General features: G+C 45.5%; 1 protein-coding gene and 1 pseudogene across 3 annotated transcripts; both read right to left on the bottom strand.

Moving 5' to 3' along the window:
- The window catches only part of LOC142061566 (uncharacterized), a 191,518-nt pseudogene extending 183,738 nt beyond the window's left edge, over positions 1 to 7,780 (bottom strand).
- A 3,500-nt stretch (positions 7,781 to 11,280) lies between these two features.
- Positions 11,281 to 22,831, bottom strand: CLK4 (CDC like kinase 4). 3 transcript variants are annotated; one of them, XM_075102821.1, is made up of 14 exons: positions 22,688 to 22,831; positions 20,590 to 20,649; positions 19,883 to 20,040; positions 18,634 to 18,859; positions 17,338 to 17,428; positions 16,873 to 16,939; positions 15,132 to 15,248; positions 14,867 to 15,033; positions 14,674 to 14,768; positions 13,493 to 13,622; positions 13,083 to 13,165; positions 12,514 to 12,593; positions 11,718 to 11,805; positions 11,281 to 11,637 (listed from the first exon to the last, which is right to left on the bottom strand). In XM_075102821.1, exons 2-14 carry the CDS (start codon positions 20,641 to 20,643, stop codon positions 11,500 to 11,502), a joined length of 1,494 nt encoding a protein of 497 aa, XP_074958922.1. In that variant the 5' UTR covers positions 20,644 to 20,649; positions 22,688 to 22,831; the 3' UTR covers positions 11,281 to 11,499. The 3 variants fall into 3 exon arrangements, with proteins under 3 accessions (XP_074958922.1, XP_074958924.1, XP_074958923.1); XM_075102823.1 differs by lacking the exon at positions 17,338 to 17,428 and having other exon boundaries at positions 22,688 to 22,815; XM_075102822.1 differs by lacking the exons at positions 17,338 to 17,428; positions 18,634 to 18,859 and having other exon boundaries at positions 22,688 to 22,798.
- Positions 22,832 to 26,769: the final 3,938 nt, after the last annotated feature.

Below are 26,769 nucleotides of genomic sequence, written 5' to 3'. Positions count from 1 at the left end.
AAAGAAAAAAAAAATGAAAAGGCAGTCAGAGGCCACACAACTGCAAACAAAGTGTCTGCAAGCATGAAGTTTTAGTCTTGCTTTCAACCCACCTACAAGTGCTCATCAGCTGGAGGCTGTCCTAAATGCCATGTAAACAAGTGGGCCTGCACCTGCTGGATTTTATCTTGCAGCGAAGGCTGTGTGAGGATCCCACCAGAGAAAGAGGCTGAACATAAGGGATGAGGGGCCTCTCTGCAAAATGTTACAGGCCTGGCTCAGGGAATGACAATAATAATAAAAATATTGAGCTGCTGTTTCTCAGCGAGCCAACATATGGGGACAGCCTGTCCTGGGCCTGCCCGGCGCCAGCAGCATGCGACTGCTGCGGCCCCGTCCCAAACAGGTGGGGGGGCGGAAAGGCCGCGTTCCTCACTGGAGAGGGGTCACCAACCCGCCCCGTCAAGGCATTTTGGAGCCTGACCCACACCTGGCCCTGCTGCCCCAAACCCCCAGGACGCTCTCCTCTCCCTCAGCCACAGAAAGGCCCAAACCACGAAGGAGCCAAAGTGACACAAAGTTGTTGTCATCATGCCCTCCCCATCGCCTTGGTCAAATAAATAAATAAAGCAAAACAACTCAGAGCAGCACACAGATGCTGTGAGCAACTACGGAGGCACCTTTTTGCAGCTTCCCCAGCGTCAGAGCCAGGGTAGTAATTTTTTAAGCTTTAAAAAAATTATTAGCATTTTTCTTGACGATTGGGATGCCTTCGTGGCCCTGGCAAAACGGCCGGGCCCCCTCTACTGGCCACCGGCCCCATCTTGTCCTGAACTGCTTTTAACACATAGCAAGTTGTTTTAAGCAAAGTGATCCCCAAAAAACATCACCCCACCCCCCAAACGGAATTGCTTCAAGGGAAAATAGGACTTGTTTAAAACAAGCCCAGCTCGCAGGGCTCTGAGTGCAGTTTGCTCCTGCCGCTGCCCGCGGGTCTGTGGCGAGTGAGTCCCCCTCTTCCTGGAGAAGCACTGAGGGGGGAACCACGCCAGCACGACGGTGCAGACAGCACCACCATCGACAGCTCTTCGGTGGGCTTGCTTTAAATCCAGTGATAAGAAAGAAGTCATTTAAGCTTAGCAGGATTTCTGGAGGAGGAAAGCCCCCCAGCCCGTGCATTTAGGAGACCCATCAGCTTCCAGCTGCCCCCAGGAAAGAAGGAGCAGGGCTGCAGTCAGGGTTGCCAGCACTGGCCATGCTTCCCACCTCCCCCTGCCTGCGGGCAGGGCTGGCAGGATCTCCCCATCTCCCTGTCCCCTCCATGGAGGGGATTTTCTCTTCCCCAGGGGCTGCTTATTTGGTGAACGGAGGCGAATTGAGGCTTAGTCGTTAGTTTGCAACCTGGTATAGCTCTGCAGCAAATATCACAAGCCACAAGCTTTTGGGATATTTCTGGACCAAGCTCTTTACAGACTAGAAGGCAATTCAGCCTACTTCAGGAGAAAGAGGAAGAAAAAAAAACACCACATGTAAAGATTCCTTTGATTTGCTCAAAAATAGCTGAAAGGCTTCACAACAGCTCAGCAGAGCATCCTTGCCTTAGCACAGCACTTGCCTCCTGAAAGGTGGTAGCCAGGAGCAGCCACGGATGCCACGACTTTTCCTACCCACCAGGGAAGCACTTCTCCTTCCTTCAGCTCACACATTATTTTGACGTTCACTACTAATGACTGTAACGAGTATTTCAGCAGCACGTGGGAAAACCTTCCCCCTCCTCTCTTCCCCCCATCTCTCAAACAGAGCAACCAGCAAACCCAGTGACCTGGAACAAAATTGGGACTTCTGTGGCCACAAAGGAGCCTCTTCAATCCCAATTGCTTTCTGCAGAGCAAAGGAAAAGCTTCTTGACCACTTAAGCACACCAGTAGCACCCCGGTTGCACAGACCAGAGCAAGACGCAGCCCACAGAGCCCCGCAAGGCTGACAGACTTGGCTGGGCCTGCGCATCAGAACAGAGACAAGTGATTTGACCACCGGTGTCTGACGAGATGAAAATAAGCATGATTTGAGTCTCAGCTGACGAGGTTTGGTTATAATATAGTGAGATGTACAGGACACCCACAGGACCCTTCCACTAGAAAACCAGCGGGTACAACCGCAGCAGCACATTTAAGAGCATCGCTACTGAAATATTTCCAAGGTTATTATACATAATCTTATGGAGAAAAAGTCCATCTTTTTTTTGCCCTGTGAGTAAGGACTAATGCTGTGTGTTCTGGTAGGACTCGTAACCAGGATGGCAGGAAAATCTGAGACTGCCCATTTGCCTATTATGCATCTACATGTAGCATTTCAGGTTTGGTTTTCTCTTTAAACCCAGAATTGAACTATCTGCTGCTTGCAAGGCTTTGCAACATGCCTATGCATTCTCCCCCATCAAAGCACTGCACATCTTTCACCCATCTTTCGCTACTTCTGTGAAAAGCAAAAAAAAAAAAAAAGAAAAAAAAGAAAAGGCTTGAAGAGCCTCAGCCCGAAGCCATTCATGCCATTCAGTATGACAGCAGAGCTCTTAACGGAGCATTTCTATAAATGAGATTCCTTTACAAACTAATCTAAGCTGTTTATTGTTTCCAAGGAGCATGCACTTCCACAGCAGAACAGGAAGTTTTGACAGTTTAAGAAGTTCATTAAACTCTGGGAGGAAATTTAAACAATCAGCGACAGCTTTCATACAGCAAGGCAGCACTGGAGAAGTCGCTACCCTCCTAAAAGGCAGAGAGGCTGCAGCTTTTAATTATCACACTTGCATTAAGCCCCAGTGATTTTGTTACTACTTCTAAATTGTTTTGGCCCAACACCCAGGGCTCACAACCGAGTAAAGCTATTTGCTCTTTTATTCTTATAGCCAAATGTCGCTTTTGTCCAAACCTCAAACTCCTTTATCTGTAAACAGGCCAAAGCAAGGCAATGGAAGAAGTTAACAGTCTCAAGCACAAGAGTGCTTCAGCTTGGAAAAAAAACCACTTCCCAGTGCATTTTTCTTGATACGGAAGAATATAGAAAAGAGGAGATCAGTGGCATCAGTCCAGCGAGCAGGTGGCTCCCGGGCAGTCTGGCGTTGGCCGTGCCGGTACGTTTGCACCTACCTGGGGGGCACATGCAGTCTGATGGAGCCTCTCTGGCCGTCCGCAGCTTTGCTAGTCCTTCACCCAGTTTCTGTTTGGAGAAGAAATAAAAATAGCCATTTAGAGAATAAGTTATATCTAAATGCGGACTGCACACGCATGCCAACGGCCAAACCATCCAGCACGCTTCCTTCCAGCGAGAGGTAATAATTTCACCCTGTTCTGTTCAGCCTTTTGGGATAATATCTCATGCCACGGTAGCACACAAAATATTAAATGTTTCTTAGCAAATGGCCAGTGTACAACCCCCTCACACGGGGCAGGCAAAGGCTCCTTGTGCACATCCAAAAAGCCACTTGTGCCAAGCACCGTGGGCTGGATTCACCCTGAGCAGCTCTAACAAGTCCCGTGTTCAGATGTCAGCATCGTCTCAGTGTGTTTGGTGGCAGGAACAGTGCTGGGGGAAGAGAGCCCCTCTGCTCCGCCACGGCTGGCCCCGACAGTGAGGCGAACGCCCTGGGGAAAGCCTCCCTGCAACCAACCGCGAAGCTGCTTCCAACCACCCTGGAGGTTATGTGGCACGGAGATATTTGCACAACAGATGTGACCTGATTTGGCTGATTTTCTACTTAAAATTCATGCTATGTGGAGTATTACAGGTTCTTTAGGACAGGGGTGAGGGGACAAAGGACAGGGGTGGGCACTGCCAGCGAGACCGGGGTGCTCAGCCACCCCCAGGTCCACCAAAAGCCCCGTGTTTCCATCTCCAAGGTGAAAAACTTACCAGTGGGACTACTAGAACTTGTAAAAATCCACAAAACTAAAGCAATGTCTACGTGGCATATTGCAGACAGATGTGAGCACACTCTGCCTGCTCTCTAAGCCAACCAAAATGTTCGTGCCTGCATTTAGGACACTGCCAAGCCCAAGTTAATAAGGCCTGGTGACAGGTAAGTTATATTAGCTCAGGCATAGCGCTTCATGGCTGGGGCAGCCCAGCAAGGGCGGGAACATCTCATCGTCACCCGCAATCATTGCGCTCACAGTCCTCCAGGAATGCCCTGTCTCACCTGAAGTATTTACCAAGAGAGAAACCAATAATCTGATAACTGGAGTCTCCACATTTCAAAGAGAGAAAATTCAAAGTACTTATTGAATTCAGGGCGTTCAGACTTGAATTTTACACAGCTGATGACCCAGTCTATGTTCAAATATTTGAACACTGTGGACTATTCAGGAATTAGGCTACCCGTGAATTAGGTTCTTTTCCCTTTATTCTGGGGATTAAGTAGTTTTATCTGCTGTTGAAATCCTGTGCATTCCTTTCTAGCTGCTCGGACGAGATGCTAAGAGGTCCTGAAAGTATCAACACGGTTTCACAGCACCTGACAGAGAAGTTGTCCTAAGGGAAGTGTAAATATCGGTATGATCCAGCTGCTTTCTGCAGCACATACGCTTTCCTTGAGAAAGTGGGAAGTATCTAAAGAGACTTTTCTGACAGCCACTTGCAGTCTAAACATTACAGTCACTCAATTTTTATGTTTATTTTAAAGTGATTTGGATGATGAAGATGCTCAAGGAAGCAAAAATAAGCTCTTCCATCCTTTCAGTTCAGCAGGCACCACCGGGAACAGCAGAGGAGATCTTCTCCGGTCCTGAGTCCTGGAGCAAGTCCTCTGTTCTCCCATTGAATTGTTCTTGTCATGAAACTGATTAATCTGGACACTCTCTGCCTACCATGGACAATAAATCCTTTGTGAACAAAAGGGTCCAGCTTTGTTTACAACAACTGGATGCTTCTATAATCCTCCCGCTAACATTTTCCCTTCAGGATGAAAACTACGCGCTCTGAATTGGGGCTTTTGACAGAGAGCAAGCGGAGATGCTGCCGCGTTCGGACCATGCTGTCAGAAATGTTTCGGAGGGCATCAAAGCAGGAGCCTGCAGCACGTCCCGCTAAAGGAACGGCCAAGGGAAGGGCAAGGTCCCGCCCCATTAAAAATCAGTGATTTCTCCAAAGTAAGACAGATGCCTGTCACGGGGCCAGAAACTAAATCCTAGCTGTGCAAATCGGCTTTCATTGCCTTAACTACACAGTCACCCTTCCTTTATTATTTCCTATCCTCTTTTACTTGCCAAACCTTTAAACAACACTAAAAGGAACAGAGACAGCATGTTGTTGTATTTGCTGCTCTTTATATGCAGCTCTGCCATAAATTACACCAGCAAACCCCTCGACTGGCATATGGAGTAATGCTTTTTGGGCAGCGACAGAGAACAAAGTATGCCGGGTCATGCACAGAGAGCGTACGGAGCTTTGGTTTCACTTCTGAAATATTGTGGTAAACTTCAAAGGAGGACCAACACAGAATTTAACAAAAAAACTGACCCCAGGCACCAGTTGATGTTCATGATGATGGAAATATTCTCTCGCTGTCCAGAAACAATCAAGCACAGAAAGGACAGAAGTTGCCCGACGAGCGGGCGGTCTTGTGTAACGGAGAGGAGTTTGGTCAAGACACTTTCTGAGACTTTAATATAAATGAGTAGGGTCATTTAAAATGTCTGTTCATAGATAGCACAATCACTACCGTGCGTTCCTTGAATCTGCTACTCGTTTCAAAATTTGCTTTCAGTATTGACAAAAGTTTGGTCATACTAAACGTTTCAACAAGCTCACTCTTGCATTAGAAACCCAATTATGTGGTTTTGCTTTATTTTCCCCTGTACAATCTCCATCTGAGCGTTCCCAGTACAAAGCAAGCTTTCCACACTTAACTAAATCTCAGCAAGAGGTTGCACATGATCTTAGGCAGTGCCACAGAAACCATTCCCATTGCTAAACACATTTATTGGAGTAATTGGAATAGAACCACTGCCACAACTGGCAGGCTAAGTCCTGCCTGGGGAAGAAACGTTAACTAGATTTTGTGATTACGCCTCGCAGGCACCCCTCTGTTCTGGTATTCAGGGTTTTCACAAAAATATTTTTTAACATTTCCCTTTATCACGGCACATCAATGCAGCCAAGTTTCCGGGAGGATGGACACGCTGCGGCGGTGCCAGCAATGCCCTCACCGGAACACCAGCAGTAATGAGCAGCAGGAGGAACTGTCTCCCTGACCCCCCCAGTGCCCCCCAGTGCTGCCACTGTCCCCCCTCGCATCCCACCCCATGCCCAGTTGAACCAGCTCCGCTCCCCAGTGCTGCTGGCGGCTGGAAGACACTGCGCACAAATACATTTTTGCATGATTGAGGCTTCATGGCTGTAATGATTTTAATGCCACACCATGTTTTGCACCCCAGTCACACCATTAATAAAATCCCAGTGTAAAACCTTCCCCAGATGCCAGAATCGATCACTCAGGAGCATCCTGCGGCAGCCCCGTAAGCCGTGGTGACTCTTGCTGCACTTCATGAACTACTGTTTACACAAACCCAGCAAACCATCTGTGGGATCTTCATGCGCTGCCTATGAGCGATGGGAGCCCTCCCCATCCCCCTCGCCGGTAATAAGTCCTAAACCCAAACACCAGAGTCCGGGGAGAACGCTGCGACCAAGCGTAACTTCTCCCGGAGATTTGGTTTAGTTATGGAGAAGGGCATCAGTGTGGACAATTGTTCTCCAAGTGGGAGAAACCTTTCAGCACCATAATCTTTACTGAGTAATTTCCAAAAAGCCTGGGACTGAAGATGAAGTAAGTAGTTGCTCATCTCTACCTGCCATAAATCAGTTCAGCACCATTGGGACACATGATACCCCGTGACAGACAGCCCAGATAACAGGGATCACGTTCATAAATTTCTAACACGGAACTTACAGCCCATTACATCCCAGGACAAACAGCATTTAAGCGCTGGGGCTACCTTTGCCAGTGAACAGAACGAGGGGAAAAGCCGCATGTTCTCAAACATCACACGGCTCGCCTTCCCACCCGGGGCGTTTTCAGAGCCCGAAGGGCCAGGCTTTGCCGCGCCTCGCCCAGCAGCCCGGCTCACGGGGCGGCAATGGACGGCAGCGGGCGAAGCCGGGAGGAAGTTTTCCACTGAGGGGACGAGAAGCCGGTGACTGAGGGAGGGAGCGAGGCCCCGGGGCCCCCCGCGCCGGAGCGGCCCGAAGCGCCCTCCCCAAGTTTCTCACCCCGCTGCCCCAGTGGGTCTGGTCCTGCGCGCCCGCCCGTGGGCGCTGCTCCGCCATGGGCGCTGCGCGCCCGCCCGTGGGCCCTGCCCGGCCGTAGGTCCTGAGCGCCCGCCCGGCCGTCGGCGCTGCCCTGCCGTGGGTCCTGCGCGCCCCTGGGCGCTGCTCGGCCGTGGGTGCTGCGCGCCCGCCCGTGGGCCCTGCCCGCCCGCGGCTCCCGCCCTGCTGCGGGTCCGCGCCGCCACTCACCTCGCGGAAAAGCTGCTCCACGCGCGGCTGCAGCGCGTCCAGCAGCGGCCCGGGGCCGGCGGCGGCCCCCCGCTCCTCCAGCGCGGCCAGCCGGCCCTGCAGCTCCGCCGTCTTGGCCCCCAGCAGCAGGCAGACGGCCACGGCGGTGAGCGAGAGGAGCAGGCAGAGGGCGGAGGTGGCGGTGCCCGCCGCGGCGGCCGCGCCGCTGCCCGCGCTCATCGCGCCGCTGCGCGGGGTCCCGCTCGGCTCCCGCCCGCCTCCCCCCGCATCCAGCGCCCGCCCCGCGCCCTGCGTTGCGCTGCGCTCCGCGCCCCGCCGCGGTCGTGGGGCCGGCAGCTGCGGAGCGGCCGCTCTCCTCCGCTCGGCCCCGCCAGCCCGGGTCTTAAACGGAGGAAGCTGGGGGTGGCGGCTCCCCCGCCGCCTCCCCCGCGCTGGGGAAGGGGGGATGCGGCCCCCCACACCCCCACGGGGGATTACGCGGAGCAGATCCCACCCCCGCCGCCCGGCCCCCCGCGGGGACGGCTCACCACCCCACCCCCCTCCGCGCTCCGGGCGGTGCGGGGCTCGGCGGGGCCGCCGCGGGGTGCGGGGCGCCGCGGGCGGGCAGCAGCCCCGCAGGGCAGCCCGCAGCGGGGCCGGGGGCCGCGGGCGCGGAGCGGGCGCCCTCCAGCGGGGCCCGAGCCGGGTCCCCCGGCCTGCGCGGGGGTGCAGAGCTGGGAAGCGGCCCCTCCTCTCCCCCCGAGGGCAGCGGTACGAGGCGGCCGGCGCTGCAGAGCTCGGGTCCGCCTGTGCTACAGCCCCCCTTCGCGCCGGGGTCTGGTTTGGGCAGGAGACGGTACGGGCACCGTATCGGCCGTCCTCCCCCGTGCTTCTGTCCCAGTGAAGTGCCCGTCTGCCCTAGGGAGCCTCTGAACGAGAGCAGCTGCGCTCAGCCGCAAGCACTAAGTACCCCCAGACTCTGCCAAACGTCCTCACCCTTTTCCTCTGTCACAGATTGTGTCATGCCAACTCCTAACTTACCTATAAACACCCTCGGATAGTCCAGTGCCTGTCTATACCCTGAGCACATAGTGTACAAATCCAAATGTACTCTTTGCCTCCTGGCCACGGATGCTGCCCTTCTAGGGGCGAGTCTGGCTTCTAGAAGAGGTGGGTGAAGCCTAGGACAGGCCTTCGAAAAAACCACGAGGAGCAATGTCCGTAACTGTGCTAGACACCACACGCATGCAGACGGCAAGACTGCCGTGTCGTAAATATACAGGGGTTTTTGCAGCCACTATTTCCCAAGCAGTTAGGCAGGCAAATCTCTTACCACTTGCTAACAACTATTTCCTGCTGCTCTTCGCATGCATGAAGATACAAAGAAAACCCCAATTTTGTGAGCAAGAGCTTCCTTACCTTCCTGTCCCCCTCGTCTTTCTATAAGCCTGCTAAGACTGCGTAGGAGCTCTGCTGATGGCACGCGCAGAGCACACTCACACTGGGGGAGCTTCCAGGGTGCAGAGCATCTTGTCCTAACACACGTCCAAGGACCCAAGCCCTCCTTACACCAGGGTTACCCAGAAACTGCAGCAAGAGAAAGCACTGACAGCTGTAGCTCTGAGCCTTCTGCCCCCGAACTCCTAACCCCTTTCCCACTAAGGTGAATCCCCAGCTCAACTCTCCCCCTGCCCTGCTCGGCTTCCCAAGTTCTGGATCTCGTACGCCGTTTGCACTTCAGACACAGCCTGCTTTGTTCACTTAAAGAACAATTTTATTTTATGCTATCATCCACGTTTAGTAAAACGTACAGCTGACCTCTAATGGAAATGCATACCCTTGTCTGCCTGGCTGAACCCTTCACAGGCTTACGGACCAGATCTTTAAGGTGCGATAGCTAAAAATCTGAAGGGCAGAGAAAGATGCCAACAGATGATTATTTACCAGCAGCTATAGGCAGTTAGTGCCAGCTTGATCCAAACACATAATACATTAATATAATCAGCACAATCTTTAACAAGACAACCGAGCACGTGTGTATAAAAATCTCTCCCCGAGTAAAGACAAAGCCAGGGAGGGCAGCCGGAGGCCAGAGATCAGACCTGGTAAAGGCAGAGCCCTGGCCCCCGCTCTGCTGCCCAGCGGCCCCCCTGCAAACTAACGCTTCTCCGGTACACGCTGCAAGGCCTGCAGAACTACTTGGCACCTCACCGCAGATGCTATTAATCTTGACAGCACTTTTTTTTTTTTTAAAGTTTACTGGGAGAAGGAAAGTGAATTTAAGCGGGTTTAATAATACATGTTTTTTTTTTTTTCTATCATGTACCTTCTTTAGCAAGGGAAACACGTTTTAGAAACCGCATTAAGGCAGGCTAGCACTCCTTAGGCAGGAGTACGCAATCTTTCCCTTTCTGATAGAACTGTTTTATAGTTACAGTTTTATAGTTATAGCAGCACATAAACTTTTTTCCCCCCCATCTGCCTTTGATTTGCATGGCTTAGGCAACAGGCTTCGCCAAGTCCTCGCTTTGCCTCTGGAGGTGTGGGGCAGGAAGAGGCGATGGAAGGAACCCACCCCGTCCCCCTCAGCCCTGCCGAGCTCACCTCTTCTGTCCCGTGGAGAAGAAACAATGATGCGAACACCAGCACCTAGGAAGGGGGGTATCTGCTCCGAGATATGATTCGGCACAGGAGGTGGCACTGGCTGCACCAGATAAGCTTTCAAAGCCTCACCCCGGCTACATTATACCCCCCAGTTGGAGATATGCACGTCTGGAGCCTCTTGCAAATTAAGCCTCCTCCACATCACTGGAACAAGGACATCAGTTTAGAAGTCTTACAGTGCATCAGGACTTAGCACAAAACCTGAAGTCAGGCTCCTGCAGAGCTGAAACAATTTACTATTTCCTTCCTGAAGAAAGGCCTGCACGGTGAAGTCAGGGCTGAAACAAACGGCCGAAGCCTGTGCTGACAGACAGGAGGAATGAAGCCTAGCACGGAAGCTGCCCTTGCCCCTGCTCGGCCGGCCATCCAGGCTGTGTCAAACACCTTGAGAGCCTTGAACAAGACTAAGAAAACATCAACTCAAACAGGGAAGAGCATTAACAGGGCTCGGAGGGCGCTACCGTTCTCAACTCAGCAACCGAGTTCAGTTGTGACTGAGAACACCACCCCACACCCCCCAATCTGATAAATCTGACAAGCTTCTCAGTTGCCAAGGCTGCTTAATTCATCAGTAATTAGAGACCAAGCTCCACAGAAATACATATCTGAAGACTTCAGAATTATCTACTGCAAGGGCTTCAATGGCAGAAAAGGTAGCGGCATGGCCCTGCCTTTTTCTCCAGGGGCACTACAGTCCTTCTAAATAGAAAACTTTATCAAAGTGCTGATTTTCAACGAATCAGAACAGCACTGAAAATCCATGATGTTACTTTTCAGAGCTTAAAAAAATTACCTATAAACACTTAACGCTGACAGCATCAGCCCAGTTTCCAGAGACTAATTAGCCAGCCACAGCGGGATGCGTGCTGTTCAGCAGAAAATCTGGGAAAAAGGTGACCCACGAGAGCCACCCCCACTCAGAACAACGGTGTTTCCGAACACTATCACGAAGCATCACACAGCATGGTCAGGTAGCCTCAGCCCTTCCAATCTTTTCTTTGTGAATCTCAGAAGGAAGCAAGTTAAACCCATTTAATGCTTTCAGAACTCATTGGGCCAGCCCACAGACTCCTCACCTGGAGCCAGAGCCCTAGCTAGCCCCATGGGCAACGGGTGGGGTATGGTTTCAAAGAGAAAACAATCTTCAAAAATGAAAATTACTTTTATTTTTCACTTCGATACCCATAAGACTACAACTGTTCAACAAGGTAAACATAACAGTTATAGAAAACGTGGAACTATTTACATACTTAACTGTACAAAATAATTTAAGGTTTACAAAAGCTTCATGCAACCTCTGTTGACTGACACAGTCTAGGAAATCTCCTTGGAGAAGCATAAAAGATCTCTGATTTTGTGTATTTATTTATTTAACGGTTCAAAAAAAGGATGCTGCAAGGCTTCATCGAGAGTAATTCTTTTGGCTGGATCATATTCCAGCATCCTCCGAACAAGGTCAAACAGACTTTGATGATCTGTGTCTTGGCAATGCATGAATTCCTGAAAGAAAAAAAGAGGAAGCGTTTGAGAGAGATCTTTCACAACTGGACATCTGACAAAATAAACGTGTTGTCTCCTACCTTTAAAGGCTTACAGCGTCTCCTAACGTATCGTCCTGCAGAACTGTGTTCATCCCAGTCCAGTTGGTCATGGTGAAAGTAATGCTTTCTGCACGATGAGGAAAACAGTTTTAAGATGGTGTCAGTGCCTGAAGTGGGCAGATGCTTTTCTAAGAAGTTACATACTGCACGACACTACAGCACCAGTTACAGGATTGTCTGGAGTAGCTGGCAAGAAGGCCACTTATTTCAGAAAGACAACGGACCATCGAATGCCACGTGCTCTGGATTTTGGCCACCTGGGGGGCTAGGGGAGCACCCTGCACTGGCTGCTTCTCCTTGCAGCCGGAGTAGGAAACTCCTGCTGCACATAGTTCTCTTTGGGCAAGAGAGAAAGATCACTGAAGCACATGTCTGAGGGGTACGAAGGGACAGCGAGAGAGGCTGGCAGCTCTATTAGCAAGACAGGACCCTCTTTTTCCTCTCAACATAAATCATCTGATGACAGCAGGTTCTTCATTCTCACAGATTACACAAAAATAGGTGTCTAATACTGTTCTAGTGACCATACGCTTTGATCAAGAGGCTGGCATTTTGGCAGCTGGCAACTCATACTAAAGCTAGAAAGGAGGACTACTATCAACTATTTAGTTCACCTAAATCTGACACAATTTCTTGCAACAGACTAGCAGGTAACAAGAAGTCTGGAAGCCTCTTTGTTGATCTTCAGAAGCTCATGGTTAACAACAAAAACTTGAGAAATTTCTCTCATAATAAGAAAATATTAGGCAATTTACTACTTCTGCAGTGAACTTACCTGGATTTCTTGATCATGTGAGCTGGCAGAGGCCCTAGTATTCTTTCCATCATAGCCAAGTGTTCTTTACTATCATGGGTCTGTGTGGAAAAAGCAACAAGGCACTTATCAGATTTTTCTACACTCAGCCACTTGGCAACAACACTCATCTACAAACAAGATGTGTGCTGGAGTACTGTCACTGTACCTTTACAAATTATCACTATAAATTATTAAAAATGGATTATGCAATGTAGATTGTTATATAGCCCTTTCCGTAGCTAAGATGGCCCCACATAGACCAAGTTTTGTACTAGTGTGTTTTCTTTACTCTCAATTGCAGCAGTACCTTCAGACTCTAGACAGCCTTCGTCATCCAGGAAGCCACAACAGATCATCTTAAATAGTCTGAAGGAAATACCCAAGACATCACATTTTCACATAGGCATGCAGTCTTTCAATCTCGTTTATCTAATCCTTAAAAAGCCTATGAAGTTATGCCTTTCACAGTAACAGTTAAATGCATGTCATTAAAAGAGCAGAATCAGAAGCCCGTATCAAAAACGGTCAATTTAACATTATGTACCTACCTGAAACACCGTAAATCCTAGGTAATACTCGATGAGAATACAACCGATACTCCAAACATCACAAGGCTGCGACCATCCCAGTGCTGCAAAATAGGCAAAGTTTGTTTTATTTTTTAATATATCCTCAAAACCTGTAACCCACAAAGCATATGCCCAGTTTCCATGCATTTTCTGATGCCCATTTTTCCCCGCCATGCCTCTCCCCAAACCTTGGTGGGAGAGTGGGACAGGAACATGTTGGGACTTCTGTTTTTAGAGTATTTCTTTTACTGTTTACTCTCAAGAATTCTAACACTGCCATCTGTGAGGGACAGCTGAAGTACTAGAACCATGAGCAACTACTCCATTTTATTAAATAAAGGCATTTCAATGAACTTGAACTGCCAGAAGGTTTAAAAGTCTTTACTGACCTAAAATAACCTCAGGAGCTCTATAATGTCTTGTAGACACTAATGTGCTGTGATGCTCATCATCAAAAGTTGCACTTCCAAAATCAACGACTTTGATGTCTGTGTTTTTTAAAGTGCGTTCATCTCGCTTCTGCAAGAAAATAAAAATGTTAGCATTTTTTAAAAGCATGCTTAGGCAAAAGGCATTCATCACATTACCTTTAAAATACCAGTTAACATAAAAAGCTAAAAATTAAATGTATGTAACAAAATACTCCTGCCAAATACAGCAATTCCTACTCAGCTCAAGCTCTGAGAGGAGCCAGTAGCAAAGCGATTTAATCTGAATACGCAAAACAGCTGAGTGAAGACCTTTCCCACAGTAACAAAGCTCCTTTCCTCTTTTCATTAACCTTCAAATTAACTTCAGCTAGTTATCTGTCTTTTTTTTTCTTCTGTCCCTTGGTGCACACGTTCGTTTATAATTTTAGCTCTAAAAAAACCCCCATAAAATCAGCCTTAGGGATAAACTAGCAGCAGTGAAGCCCATACTGCTTTTCTGTCTCTTAAGAATTTCTTATACTTTGAAAAAAAGAGCAGCAGCATAAAAAGAAACTTGTATTTCTGCCAGTGCTAATAGCAATTTGTGCTGACAAGTTCTTACCCTAACGCTGTGCCTTTGTGTTTTCTTAGATTTAGAAGGAAGACACTGGTCAAGAACAGCCCTATTTGGGGCCTGTGCCACCTGTAACACTGCCCAGTGACGAACACAGAAAATTCATCTTAGCTATTAAGCCAAGGGCTGCAAAAGGGGCAGGTGCTTCAGACTCCAGGGCAATCAGACAGAAAGCAAGGTCTGACATTCCTCTCAAAACACAGGGATGCTTTAAAGAAAGGCTTAAGATATGGAAAGAAAAAACCTGGCTAAATTCAAAGCCACTAACACAACACTCCCTGTGAATGCCAGGACTTCATTAAACAGCGAAGAATGGAACTAGTGATCAGATGAAACAGTTTAGTTTGAGTCAGAGCAAAGTTATTCACATAGCAGAAATTTAGTACATCTCAAAGAGCACAAAAAAATTCTAGGAAACATAACTATCACTTCATCTTTCTACAAATGATTTTTTTTTTTTTTTAAGAAAAGTTCAGATGAAGCAAGTAGCCCAATTCAGGGTGGGAGAAACAAAGAACAAACTTACCATTTTGGCATTGTACTTCACTACATAATCAGACTCCACAAACAAGATGTTTTCAGGCTTTAAATCTGTGTGAGTTAGTTTATTATGGTGTAAAACTACAAGGAAAAGAAGAACAGTATTCCATAATTAATACATTAATTCCCTAAAGGGAGAAAAAAACCCATATTTGATAAGAGTATTGAGATTTACTTACAGTTTATAGACTGGCAAATTTGATAAGCCATATTTCTAATGTCATTAATATGAAATGGCAGAAAGCTGTTTTCCTTAATAAAGTCGTAAGTACTAAGTCCCAGCAGCTCAAAAACAATGCAAACGTGGCCATGATGATCAAACCACTCCAGCATCTGGACGCAGCGGCTTAAAAAAAAGACATATCAACAAATGAAAACTCAATTTATTGAGTAATTATCTGCTGCAAATCCTTAGTATGCTGACTATTCAGATTTTATACTTACAAAGTGCTGCTTGGATCCATGGAGTTCAAGTGTTCCAACACCTGTATTTCTGAACGGGCTGCTTCCCGGTATCTACCAACATTTTTCACTATTTTAACTGCTACATGCATTCCTCTCCTTTAAAAGAAAGTAAAGCATCACAAACTGAAACAGTTAGTGTTAAATACCTACAACCACAAAGCAGCTCAATTTTACCAGAAGAAACACAGGAAGAGTAAAGGTGATCGAGAATTATGCGTTGGATTAGGGGAATTTGAATTAAGCACAATTCAAAGCAGAACTGGTTTTATACAGAAATGCAATACTGATCTTTCGTCAAATACTCATAGTATATGCTATGTTAACTACTTCTCAGTGTTATTATCTCATCTAAGGTAGAGCAAACATCAGGAATCCACCTGCAAGATGATTAAAAAAAATTAGCAAAGTTCTCTTTTGAGGAAAGTACTGAAAAAATTTGACATTTTTTCCTGCAACTTGTACAACTTGTTCCAGTCTCTTCCAGTGCTCCTGTGGGATCAGGGGAATTGAATAACTTCTGGAGTTTAGATTCCGAGTATTTTGTACTAGTGAAAACTGACCTGCACACAGTGTAGCATTCAAACTGTACAGCCATTACTTAAGTGGATCACAGATACACATAGTTCAGTCTATCCCATTTGCTCTTCATCAATTTTTAATTTTCTCTGTAGAGCTATTTAGATTCTAACGACTTAAGAATACTGCCTGCCCTCAGAACACGATCTCGACTTGCAAAATGACAGAACAAACAAACTAAGGGCAGAGCAAAAAATACTAGAACCATGTCACAGTGCTGCAGATACAAAACATATGGTTAAAATAATCTGAGTTTTACTAACACACAGAGGTAACCATTCCATCAAAAAAGGACTGGATACAGGAGTACTGTGCATTCAGAAAAAATTCAAAGGATAATTCTGAATATGGAGACTGAGGAAAGATATTTAGAGCTTGACCAATTCCAAGCAATTGCTTTCACTAAGAACCAAAACTACTTCCTCAGCATCTCACTGCATCGTCTTCTAACAGTCAGTCTCCCAGATCAATTCCGTACTCTTTACATATCCTCACTCTAGTGTTCTCTATGTTCTCTAGTTACGGCAACAGAACTTGTAGAACCAACAGAAAAACACAGTGAAGCAAATCATAGTTCTCCCTCTTTAAGAAGGGCAGATGACATCTACTTAGTAATCAGGAGTTTGCACCATGTGGTTATACAGCTTGCATAGAAAAAAAATAAAGTATAGTTATATAAAAAGGTTTATTTTTGAAAGAAACCCAGTTTAGGCAGATGTTTCCCAAGACAAATGTGGTTAAGGAATTTTACTGTTAAAGAGATTCTCAAAAGTTTAGAGAAAAAACAAAGTATTTCTCTATATACCATCTTCTATAAAGTCTATAAAGGATGGTAGCCATCCAAGGGCCTTTTTTCACAGAGCAGCAGAAGAAACAAACACACGTTTATAGTATTGGAAGAGAAGACTGAAGAACCTTACAAGCAATCAGGGACAGATCTGGTATCACCTGAAAATCCTTAAAATTTTTAAGCTAGAAATAAGCTTACACGGTAGCTCTCAAAATCAGTCTAATTTCTTTCTTAAATATACTACAAGATTTTACTTGAACTGCTACTTTCTGTTAAAGAAAGTGTCCCTGAGCTTTAATTTCTGAGCTAAGTAGTGCCTTATAAGAACTGCTTATAAAGATAACCAACACTTACATATCATGATCTATGCACTCCACTACTTTTCCAAAAGCTCCTTCTCCTAAAGTCGCAACAATTTCATCTAAAAAGAACAAACACAAGTCAGAATTATAAAACTACTTAAATGAGAATGAATGTTATTAATGTAGATTTAAAAATGTACCATTACAAAAGCATAATTACTTTAAATCTCAGCATCTGAATGCATTATTTTATTGGACAGGCGTCATGAAAACAGTTAGCCAAAAAACTATCTCTTGTTCTAATCTCAAGATTCAAGTTCATTTACTAATTGGAACTTTTTGAACACAGTATTTAAATTATACAGAAAAGAAGATATGCAAAAAAACAAAAAAGCACAAAAAAAAAAACAGAACAAAAAGAGCAATGAAGATTTCTTTAGCCCCCCTCCTCTGACATACTATTCTAAACAGATTTTTTGCTGAAAGTTTTTAAAAAGTGTTGAAAAATGTTCTATACATCTTGCTCTTAGAACGTCTCCACTTTCACAGATCAGGTGACCCTCCTCATCATCCTCTACACTCCTGGATCTTTTCCTTCGGTGACTCTTCTGGAAACGGCACCAAGATCGTCCAGCCAATCAATATATCAGAGTGAATTCAGGGCAGAATACGCAATTCATTCAGCGGGGAGATATTCAGGCATTCAGTTACACACCAGGCCACGAACAGTTGGCAGGAGCAATTTCAAATTCAGTCCCCAGAAATTCACAGGGCACAGTTTATGTTACAGAAGAAAAACATGGCAAGGAACAGATTTTCAGATAAATACTTAAAGTGATAAAGCAACAGAAAAAACAACACAATTTTGTCTCTCAAACAGTGGCTTAACTGCAGACAGATTAAGAATGCAACATCACTATTTCTAATACTTTGCTAGCAAATAGTAAAAAACAGTATTTATTTACATATCTAAGCTTACAGTCAGGTGAAATGTTTCTACTTTTAAAACACACACATTATATAATCTAAACAAAAAATAAAGTAATTTTACTTCCCTCATGTTTACAGAGAGAAGAAAAATTACTCTGAAGTCCTTTATTTGCATTGCATACTCTAACACAACTTGATGTTTCTATTGTAGAAATGTGACATAGAACACCTGGAGCTGAAGATGTATCAGTGGCATCACGCCAATAACAGGAAATTCAGAGAGCATGCCTACAAAGGCGGCAAGCAGCAAACTTATCCCATCTTCAGTAAAGACATTACTGCCATTAGCCAGGCAGGTGGCTTATTGAAGTTTTCTGGGATCAGGTGTGGAACTGTAGAGCTTATTCTCATCAATTTACCAGACATGCACATTTCCTAGTTCCAATTAGGCTTACATTAGAAAGGCATGTCACTTCAATTACTTTTAGTAATAAGATGGATGGCATCTCACAGTCTACCTGAAAAAACATAGTTCACTATGTCGTAGAACTAAAGAGTGGTAACCATACTTCCAAATAGGATAGTTACCCGTCTTCAATTTCAAGATAACATTTTTCAGATTAATCCAGTGATCTTAACTACTGGCCACCTACGTTCCCAGTGTATAACTAGTACTGGTGAAAATCCACCCCCCACCCAACACTGATCCAAAAGTCTCAACCAAGAACATATTCATATGCTCATAAATGGACTCAACTACAAATCCTTTTAAAATAATATAATATTTCTTAAAGTATTGTGACCAGGAATTGAAGTTCTAGCACTCACTTAAGAAGTCTATTACCACTAATTCATTAATAATAAAGTTAAAAATTACTCATACCGAATGTGATTGGTGACTGGAGCAATGATGTCTCTTATGCTTCCTTTTATGACTACTTTTCCTGCTCCGACCAGAGGATTTGCTATAGTGATGATGGTGACTCTTTTCATAGTCTCTGTGATAATGCCTGTGGTCATATACTTCACAGAAGTCATTTCTGTATTCCTCAACATATCTCCGGTCATGATGGTCTCTTTCATTTATGGCTCTATCGTCCAAATAATGACTGAAAATATATTTTAAGTGAATGTTCTCCACTTCAAAAACTTGAGGTTCCAACAAGATAAGTGACTTGAGCTGAGTTACAGAGTTACAAAGTATCCACCTTTACACCAAGAATGTTTTCTAATTGACTCCCTCCCCAAAAATAGTGGAGCATTTGATGTTACTTTATTAGGAATCTAACAACATTGTCAGTCTCAAATACACAGCAGCCATCCACATGAACAATAAATAATCCGTCCACAGTTTTCACAGTAAATAAGAAACTCATTCAAAAAGGAGAAACAATTACAATCTCCAAAGTCACAGGATCACTCTTGATACAGCAATAATCTCCTTCTATGCTTCCAAAGCTCGAAGTGTTAAAAAAAGAAAAATAAAACCTGGAGACTGAGGAAGTAGCATTGTTCTTAGCACTCGGCATTAAACATTAAAAATCTCAGAGAATATCTGGATGAAGGATCTTCTGCACGAAAAACCTTTAAGAAAGCTGCTGCGGCAAAGAGCCCCCGTATTGCTGTGGACCTATCCCTTCTGGCTTTTATAAGCTTGCGTATGAGCTCTTAAGAGAGCTCCATAGGATCTTCTTCTCAAGGAAAAAACCAGAAACACACACCCTTGCAGTGAAAGCATTGCGGGAGAAAAAGCAAACCACTCCAAATTAATTAGTAAGAGAAGCTCATACCTACCATTGTATTAAATGATTAAACAAACCTTCTCTTGCTTTTGTTCACATTACATAAATGAAAAAGCATACTTTTTACTTGAAATGTAACACAATGTATTCAATACCAATTCTTAACTGATGACAGTGAAACAAACTAGTAACATTCACTTGTTTTTATTACAGAATTTCTATTTAATGGTTCAGGTACCGTGTTAACAAAACTCAACTACTACTTAGGCTTAAGTGAGCCAAACCTTAAGGAACTGCAAGCTCTGGGCAGTCAAAAACTCTTATCCTGAAAACATATTTATTTTAGACACGATAAGAAACGTTAATGCTACTCAATTCAGAGTCTTATACCTTTCTGAAATGTGATTTGGTTTATAGTGCTTGCTTTCTTGTCCACTGCTGTGGGACCTTTTCCTGCGTTTACGGCTGCTACTGTGCTTTCTTTCATCCCAGCTCTTTCTGTCCTCCCATTCAGGACAATGAGATTGTTTTGAATGCCGCATCTGCCACTGAAAAGAAACCCAAATCAACAGAAACACATAAAAGACAGAAGCATTACACTGGTATTTGTAGATGCAAGTCAGCTACTGTAGTTTGATCAAATACGACAGAACTAGAAACAGAACTTCCTCAAATAATTATTCTTCGTCAGCTTCCCCCCCACATTATTTTGGTTTGGTCAGAAGACATCGTGCTCTCATCCTAACATTGTGACACTGTTATGCAACACAAATCAGGATTAAATAGGCCAACTCATCTTCAAGTAATAGCTTCAAACATGTCATTAAAGCCTGTTTTAAATAAACTCTCAAGTGACTAAACAGAATAATTTCCATCTTCTGTTGGGGAGAGACTTTAATCTTCAAACATCCTCGCTGACAAAAACTGGATTTAGTTCTTCATACTATATTGTAAATAAGTTACTGCATGAAGTTACTACTACTCTTACAAATCGATTTACAGACCACTGTTAAACACTTTTAAAAGTTTTAGCAACAATCACAGTGAACTCTGATATATTAACCCATAACTCGCTACTACTACGAGACAAAACCCACCAGCTTCCGTTGCTGGATGTTATATGCAGGAATTCTGTGTTCAAACAGGTACATGCACAACTGGAAAAAAAAAAAAAAGAAAAGTAAAGCACAGCTGTAGAATTAAGGGTGTAACAAAACCAACCATCATTTGTTTACTTCTCTTTGGCTGGAGTTTTTGAAAATAATAACAACCTTACGTATCTATTTCAATATATTCTGAAGAATGAACTCAGGACAAGAAAAAGTTTCCATAGTGAGCAGTGACAGCAAGAAAAGCAGTTTAAAAACAAAGATAGCACTAAAAAAATAATCATGATGGTGTAAATTTACACAGAACGTTGGCTGCATCTACACCAACTGAAGATATTAAAAAGAAAACTTTTAGAACACTTAAATGGCAAACCTGTTCTGAAAAAGAAGTTTTCTGATACTTGTATAATATTTGTGACAGGCTGGTAGCTAAAAAAAAAAACACAATAGACACCTGCACCAACATATTTTACAGAAATCTGTTTTAAAAATACAAATACAATGCAGACAAAGTGACAAACCGTGCAAAAATAAATGCCTGGTACACCCTTTGAGTCACTCATGATCTAGGTCTCACAAGAATTTTATTCACTTATGATACATTAATATGAAATAAAAATACCAATGTATCAAATAACAAACAAAAACACCTGAAGGACGAAGACAAAATTTAAACCAAGTACTGTTTCATTTACATGTCAGAATTTCTTCTCTTCTTACCCAGCTCCAAAGCCATTTTACTCAATTTTCAACCTACGTAACTCAAATTATGAAACACACTCAGGTTTCAGTTATTCTATTTTTGAGGTGAAGAGTTTCCCCCCCCGACTCAGTTATAGGTTAAGATTTTACTTATGGTTGCCTTTTTTTTTTCTTCTCCATTTGGCAGAAGGCAGACTGCCTAAGGCCCTAGAATGGACAAATATCTAAACAAAATCACCATTAAAATGTCCTGCAGAGGGGAGCTTGCGGGCGGAAGGACATTTGACACAGAAAACTGGAGAAAAGGTTTAGTTGAAGTCTAACTGCTGCTTAACTACACTCAAGTGCCTACAGAACTAAGACGGGATACTGCAAATTCCGTCCCTAAGGGAGCCAAACAAACGCAAATGAGGAAGAAATCGTAAGAATCGGTCTGTGCAAGGCCCGAAGTGGCCACAATCCATTTTACAGCAGGAGCCACCTTAAGATTTCTTGACTGTTATGTACTCCCTCTAAATTTATGCGCCGAAGCACTTCACTTACATAATACTGACAGCTGACATGAACATATACTTTCCTATAGCATGTGATCCTCATCCATATCACAGGCCGTTTCAATCCCATATTTTGACATAAGGTTTCTCAAACAGGAGCCATGGACCTTTTGTAAAAGACCCACGAATAAAGCGCCTCAGGAAGGCCACAGAAGTCCTGCCATAAGCTGCCTACACAGCAATTTCTAAAGGTCTCTCCTCGAAAACTTGGCAGGCTGTACAGATCGGAGGTCAAAGGCTTATTCCTTTGAGATGACCTAAGTCCGCCGGGCCGGGTCCATCTGAGCGTCTGGGGCACAGACACGCAAGAGCAGGTCCTACAGGAAACCCACCACCCCAACCCACGGCCACGAAGTCCCCTCCCACGTAGGTCTTCCCTCCGGCGGCCTCTGGAGCCGGGGGAGGGCGGGTTGCGGAGGGGAGAAGGGCTCGTCTCCGTGGCCATCTGGGCAGCCGCCAGACACCCCCGTGCAGGCCGGGCTCCGCCGCCCCCGCCCCGAAAAGCACCCGCCGCACACGAGGCCCCAGCCCCGCCCGCCCCACCCCCACACGTACCGCGCCAGAGGCGCCCTCCGCCACAGGAAACCCTCACCGGGGGGATCCTGTACCGAGGATCCCTCTCCCGCCCGAACCTCCTCAATAACCCCTCACGCAGGGCTCTACGCTCATCCTGCTCGCCGGGCCGCGGAGGCGACGCAAGCAGCCCCCCCTCCCTCTGCACCCCCCCTCCACTTCCCCGCCGCTTCGCGTTCCCCCCTGGAAACGTAAGGGAGAGAGGAAAAAGGGAAGAAGAAAAGAGCCCAAGGAGAAAGGCCGCCTCCGCCACTTACAGCTGAAAAAACCAAGCGAGCGAGCCCCGTATCCGCCCTGCACGCACGAACAAAATGGCGGCCGCGCCCGAGAGCAGAGACTGCTTCCTCCTCCGCTCCTCTCTCGCTCTCCCTCTCGCGGCTTCTGCGCGGCGTGACGTCACAGGCACAGCACAACGGGCGGGCGCAGGACAAAGGCCGCCCCCTAGCGGAGGCGGGGGGTGGGGAAGAGCCGAGCCCTGGCAGGCATAGAGCGGGCGGCTGAGGCTCCACCCCTTGTAGGTCCCGCCCCTGGAGGGGAGGCCCCGCCCCTGGAGGGGAGGCCCCGCCCCTGGAGGGGAGGCCCCGCCCCTGGAGGGGAGGCCCCGCCCACGAGGCGTCCTAGCCGGCACGGCGGGCCCTTTGAGGGGGGCCGGGTCTTCTCAGCTCACACGCTTCAGCCCGGCCTTCCCCCGCGCCCCTCTCGGGGGAACTAATGAGGAGCTTGAGGCCACGTGGGTAGGGACACAAATTCACCCTGGCTTCAAAGGCTCCTGCCGAGCTGCAGGGCTGCCCTCTGGGGCCCATGAGTCAGCTCCACACACTGTCAAACGAGTGGAGCGGTGCAGAAATCGCACTATCAATTAATGCTGCGTAATGAACTCACCAAACGTTGTGTTTAAGCAGTTCGGTGTCGGGGTTGATTCCGCTGTTAGGCCTGGCTTTGTGCTCACACGTTAAGAGTAGCTCATTGGTTAGCCCCAGGGGAGTTGTTCCTGAGCGATGCTGACAGGCTGCGTGGTTAAAAACGTAATAAAACCGATTATCTGCCCAAGTCAGCAATTTGCAATGGCCCCTTCTTCCGTGAGGCATTGCTCTGACACTGAAAAGGGAATATGTGTGATGCCGAGTGCAAGCAAATGGCCGCGTCCTCATCCTGGGACAGACCCCGGAGGCGCCGCGGCGGCCGGGCTTCCTGCGGAGTCGGGGTGCGAGGAAAGCAGGGTGCCGGGCCGGGCCCCCGCGCGTTGCCCTGGCCGTGCCATTCCCGAGTCTCACCCCTGGAAATGTGATATGGTGAATCCAGCTCAGTCATGTGCTTCCACCAGAGGCAAACGCTTGCTTCCTCCGAGAAAAGCAAAACCCTGGTGTCACAGGTCTGAATTCATGCGGTACCATACGGTGGAAAAATGTCATTACTGACTCCTCTAGCAGTCATTCAGACAGAGAGTTTAATAAGCCCAAAGAGGTTGTTTTAAAGTAAAGAAAAGCAAACCCAAAACAAGGAGGAAGTGGGAGTGAAACACAACTTCAAACTGATTAACTCACAATGTTTTATCTGGGGGAAATTACAAATCTCTGAAGGTTAGTTGGTAAATTGAAAAATTCCTGAACTCTGTCACTCTTTCCCAGAATAATTTCAGCAAGTTTACCTCTAATATGGCAAGATTTTGCAACTGAAGCAAAAACCAGAATATCTAAGGCGTAGCGTACTTTTTATTGAACGAGAGCTGATGTCTTTTTAATATCAGTCCCCCAAAGTATCAGCAAATAGTACTAAAATGAAGACATACATTTGGTTTTGTGGTTTTAAAATTTTCATTAAGATTCGTTTGCCAGTGAGCCTAAGATTAGCATTTAAACATTTAAACATCGTTTGCACTAGAGTGAAAATCCTGTTTTTCTTTTTTTCTTCTTTTTTTTTTTTTTAAGAAGAGAAACTAAGATACAGAGCATTGACAGCTGTTTGTTGCCACATGGTTTTTTAAAAAACAACTTTTTACCTCATAGTCCTTGTCGCACACCAAATCTGACGATGCCAAATATGGCTTCGGTGCCAGTGGTCTAGTAGTTCTCATTTAGCATGTAAATGATTAGTTATTATTTATAATACTAGCAATAGCATCTGCAAAGTGTTAAGAGTTTTCCCAACATCACTGATACAGCCCCTGCCTAAGGAATTCTCTCAGACCGCGAGCAGCAGAAAAAAGATGGAGGGATAAAATTATATATACAGAGAGCGAGCATGCGTATGTGAACATGCATGGAGAGTGTTGTGAACGTGCAGAAAATATCCGTTGACCTGACACTAGCCAGCTGTACCAGATAATTACAGTTTCTCACTGATTTCTTACTCCAGTAGGAATGTCTAGGAAGGGTATCTGGATTTTGCGGAAAGTTTCGTGCTGAAAGGCTGGTGGCCAAGCAGTGGCTGGTATCCCTGGCAGGGCAGGGAGATGGGATGTGACAGGATCACGCTATCTGCCTTCCTTGCCTCACTGCCTCTGCTAGGGTTTTACTAGGTCTTACCTTTGCTATTTTTGTCTTCTTATGTAGATGACAGGCCCTCCCAACAGGGTACAGCAGCTCGGACAATTTGGGAAAGCCCCATTTAATGGGAAAAATAAGCTAATGCTGAAGAAACTGTCAGAACTGACTGCCTTGAAGCAGGAAAATTTTGGTTCTAGGGTGTTTCGATTCTCTCCTGTCAGGAAGAAGGATCTTCAGCTTGGAACAGAAGAAGTGGAAATAACTATTGTTCATTATGAAAATCCAACAAATGGGAGCTAGTAAAAATGTACTATTTTCAGTCAGAGGTTTTCAGCTGACAACTGAAAGAAGAACAAATTTAAAAGAAGTTAAGAATAATTAGCTTTTCATTTCGAAACTTTTTGAAGAAGAAAGGTGGTGTATAAAGGTTGTACCACCTTCACATCAAACATACATAAACTAAAGAAATTTCACTCTGAAGCAAAAGCCTTATAACAGCTTTCATAGAAAGGAGCCTCCATAGACAGGTTGCAAAGCAGTGTCAGCTGTTGCTGTTTGGGCTGAACAAAGGGCTTTCAGAAATACCCCTACAGACATTCAAAAGAGAAGCATTATTGAAAGCAGTTAATTTTCGTTCATGTTCAGGAGGTGGCAGTGGAGACCCAGCAATGAGGAATGCCAGCTGGAATTCAAGTAGTGTCTTGGAGTAAGATGAAGTCCGGAGAAATTCACTGGCCATGACAGGGTTACAAAACATCAGCCCCTCTAGAAATGGCCATTTTTAAGATAAGAATAATCTAACGGTGAAGAATCAAATCAGAGAAATTTAGTCTTTACAGAACTGGGAGGAAACTCATTCAAGTGTAATTACAGCTACTTCTGCTGTCAGCCCTTATGGTGTTTACTTTTGTTTATATGAGTTATTTCCTTCTTTAATTAGCTTTTACAACACCAAATATATGCACAACTTGAGGAAAGGGTAACGCACAATGCAACTATGTTTTAGCTTGCTTTGTACAGCAGAATACGTTACAATTCAGTGTGCTGGTGGGACACATTCGTGCATATATGAAAAGCTACATTCAAAACATTTGCTTCAAAGTGCAATTTCATATGGTCCCTCTTTCAAATGCTTTGCAACAGTAGGTGATCCATCCTCACAGCAGCTATTCAGGAGACGTAAATCTCATTTAGTTTTCTCTTTGTTCGGATACAAAATTTAATGCAGGGGTTGTCTGCCTTGCTCAAAGCCTCAGAAAGACTCAACGGCAGAGCCAAAAATTCCTGGCTTGCTTTCTCTTCATTAAAGATGTATTGGTTTTGTTTTTCATCCCTCTGGTTAGCGTCAGAGGGTGGTTGATGATTAGTAGTTGCGCTTTGCTTTTAGTTGTTTATGGATTTCTGCAGTTCCATGGTTTGTTTTTTCATAGGGATGGAGAGAATTTCATAGATCCCCTCAACTGGGTGGTACCAGCTGTAGCTTTGCGTGGGAGCTCAGGGCCAGAGTAGTGACAGCACTGCCTGTTAACAAGGGACTGAACTGAATGGGGATGGAAAAAACCACCAGCAGCATTTCTAAGATATATCAGGGAAAATATATTATTCATTTCACAAATCACTATAACTACTGATCAAGGGAGCCAGTGTCCTAGATTGTTGTGGCGTGTGTAAATTCAAAGAGATAATAGGAGCGTGGATGGGTGGGCCAGCAGAAGGGCAAAGCAAGAACCCACTGACAGTAGTATTTCCACTCCATGAGAGTTCATTTTTTGAAAAGGATAATTTTAGAACAGATTTTTTTTTTGCAGATTATGCAGTAGAGGACTAAAATGCAAATATTCAGCCAGGTCAAA

The sequence above is a fragment of the Phalacrocorax aristotelis genome, chromosome 8, assembly GCF_949628215.1.
Source record: "Phalacrocorax aristotelis chromosome 8, bGulAri2.1, whole genome shotgun sequence".
Lineage (NCBI taxonomy): Eukaryota > Metazoa > Chordata > Aves > Suliformes > Phalacrocoracidae > Phalacrocorax > Phalacrocorax aristotelis.
This window is presented reverse-complemented; position numbering and strand designations above follow the sequence as displayed.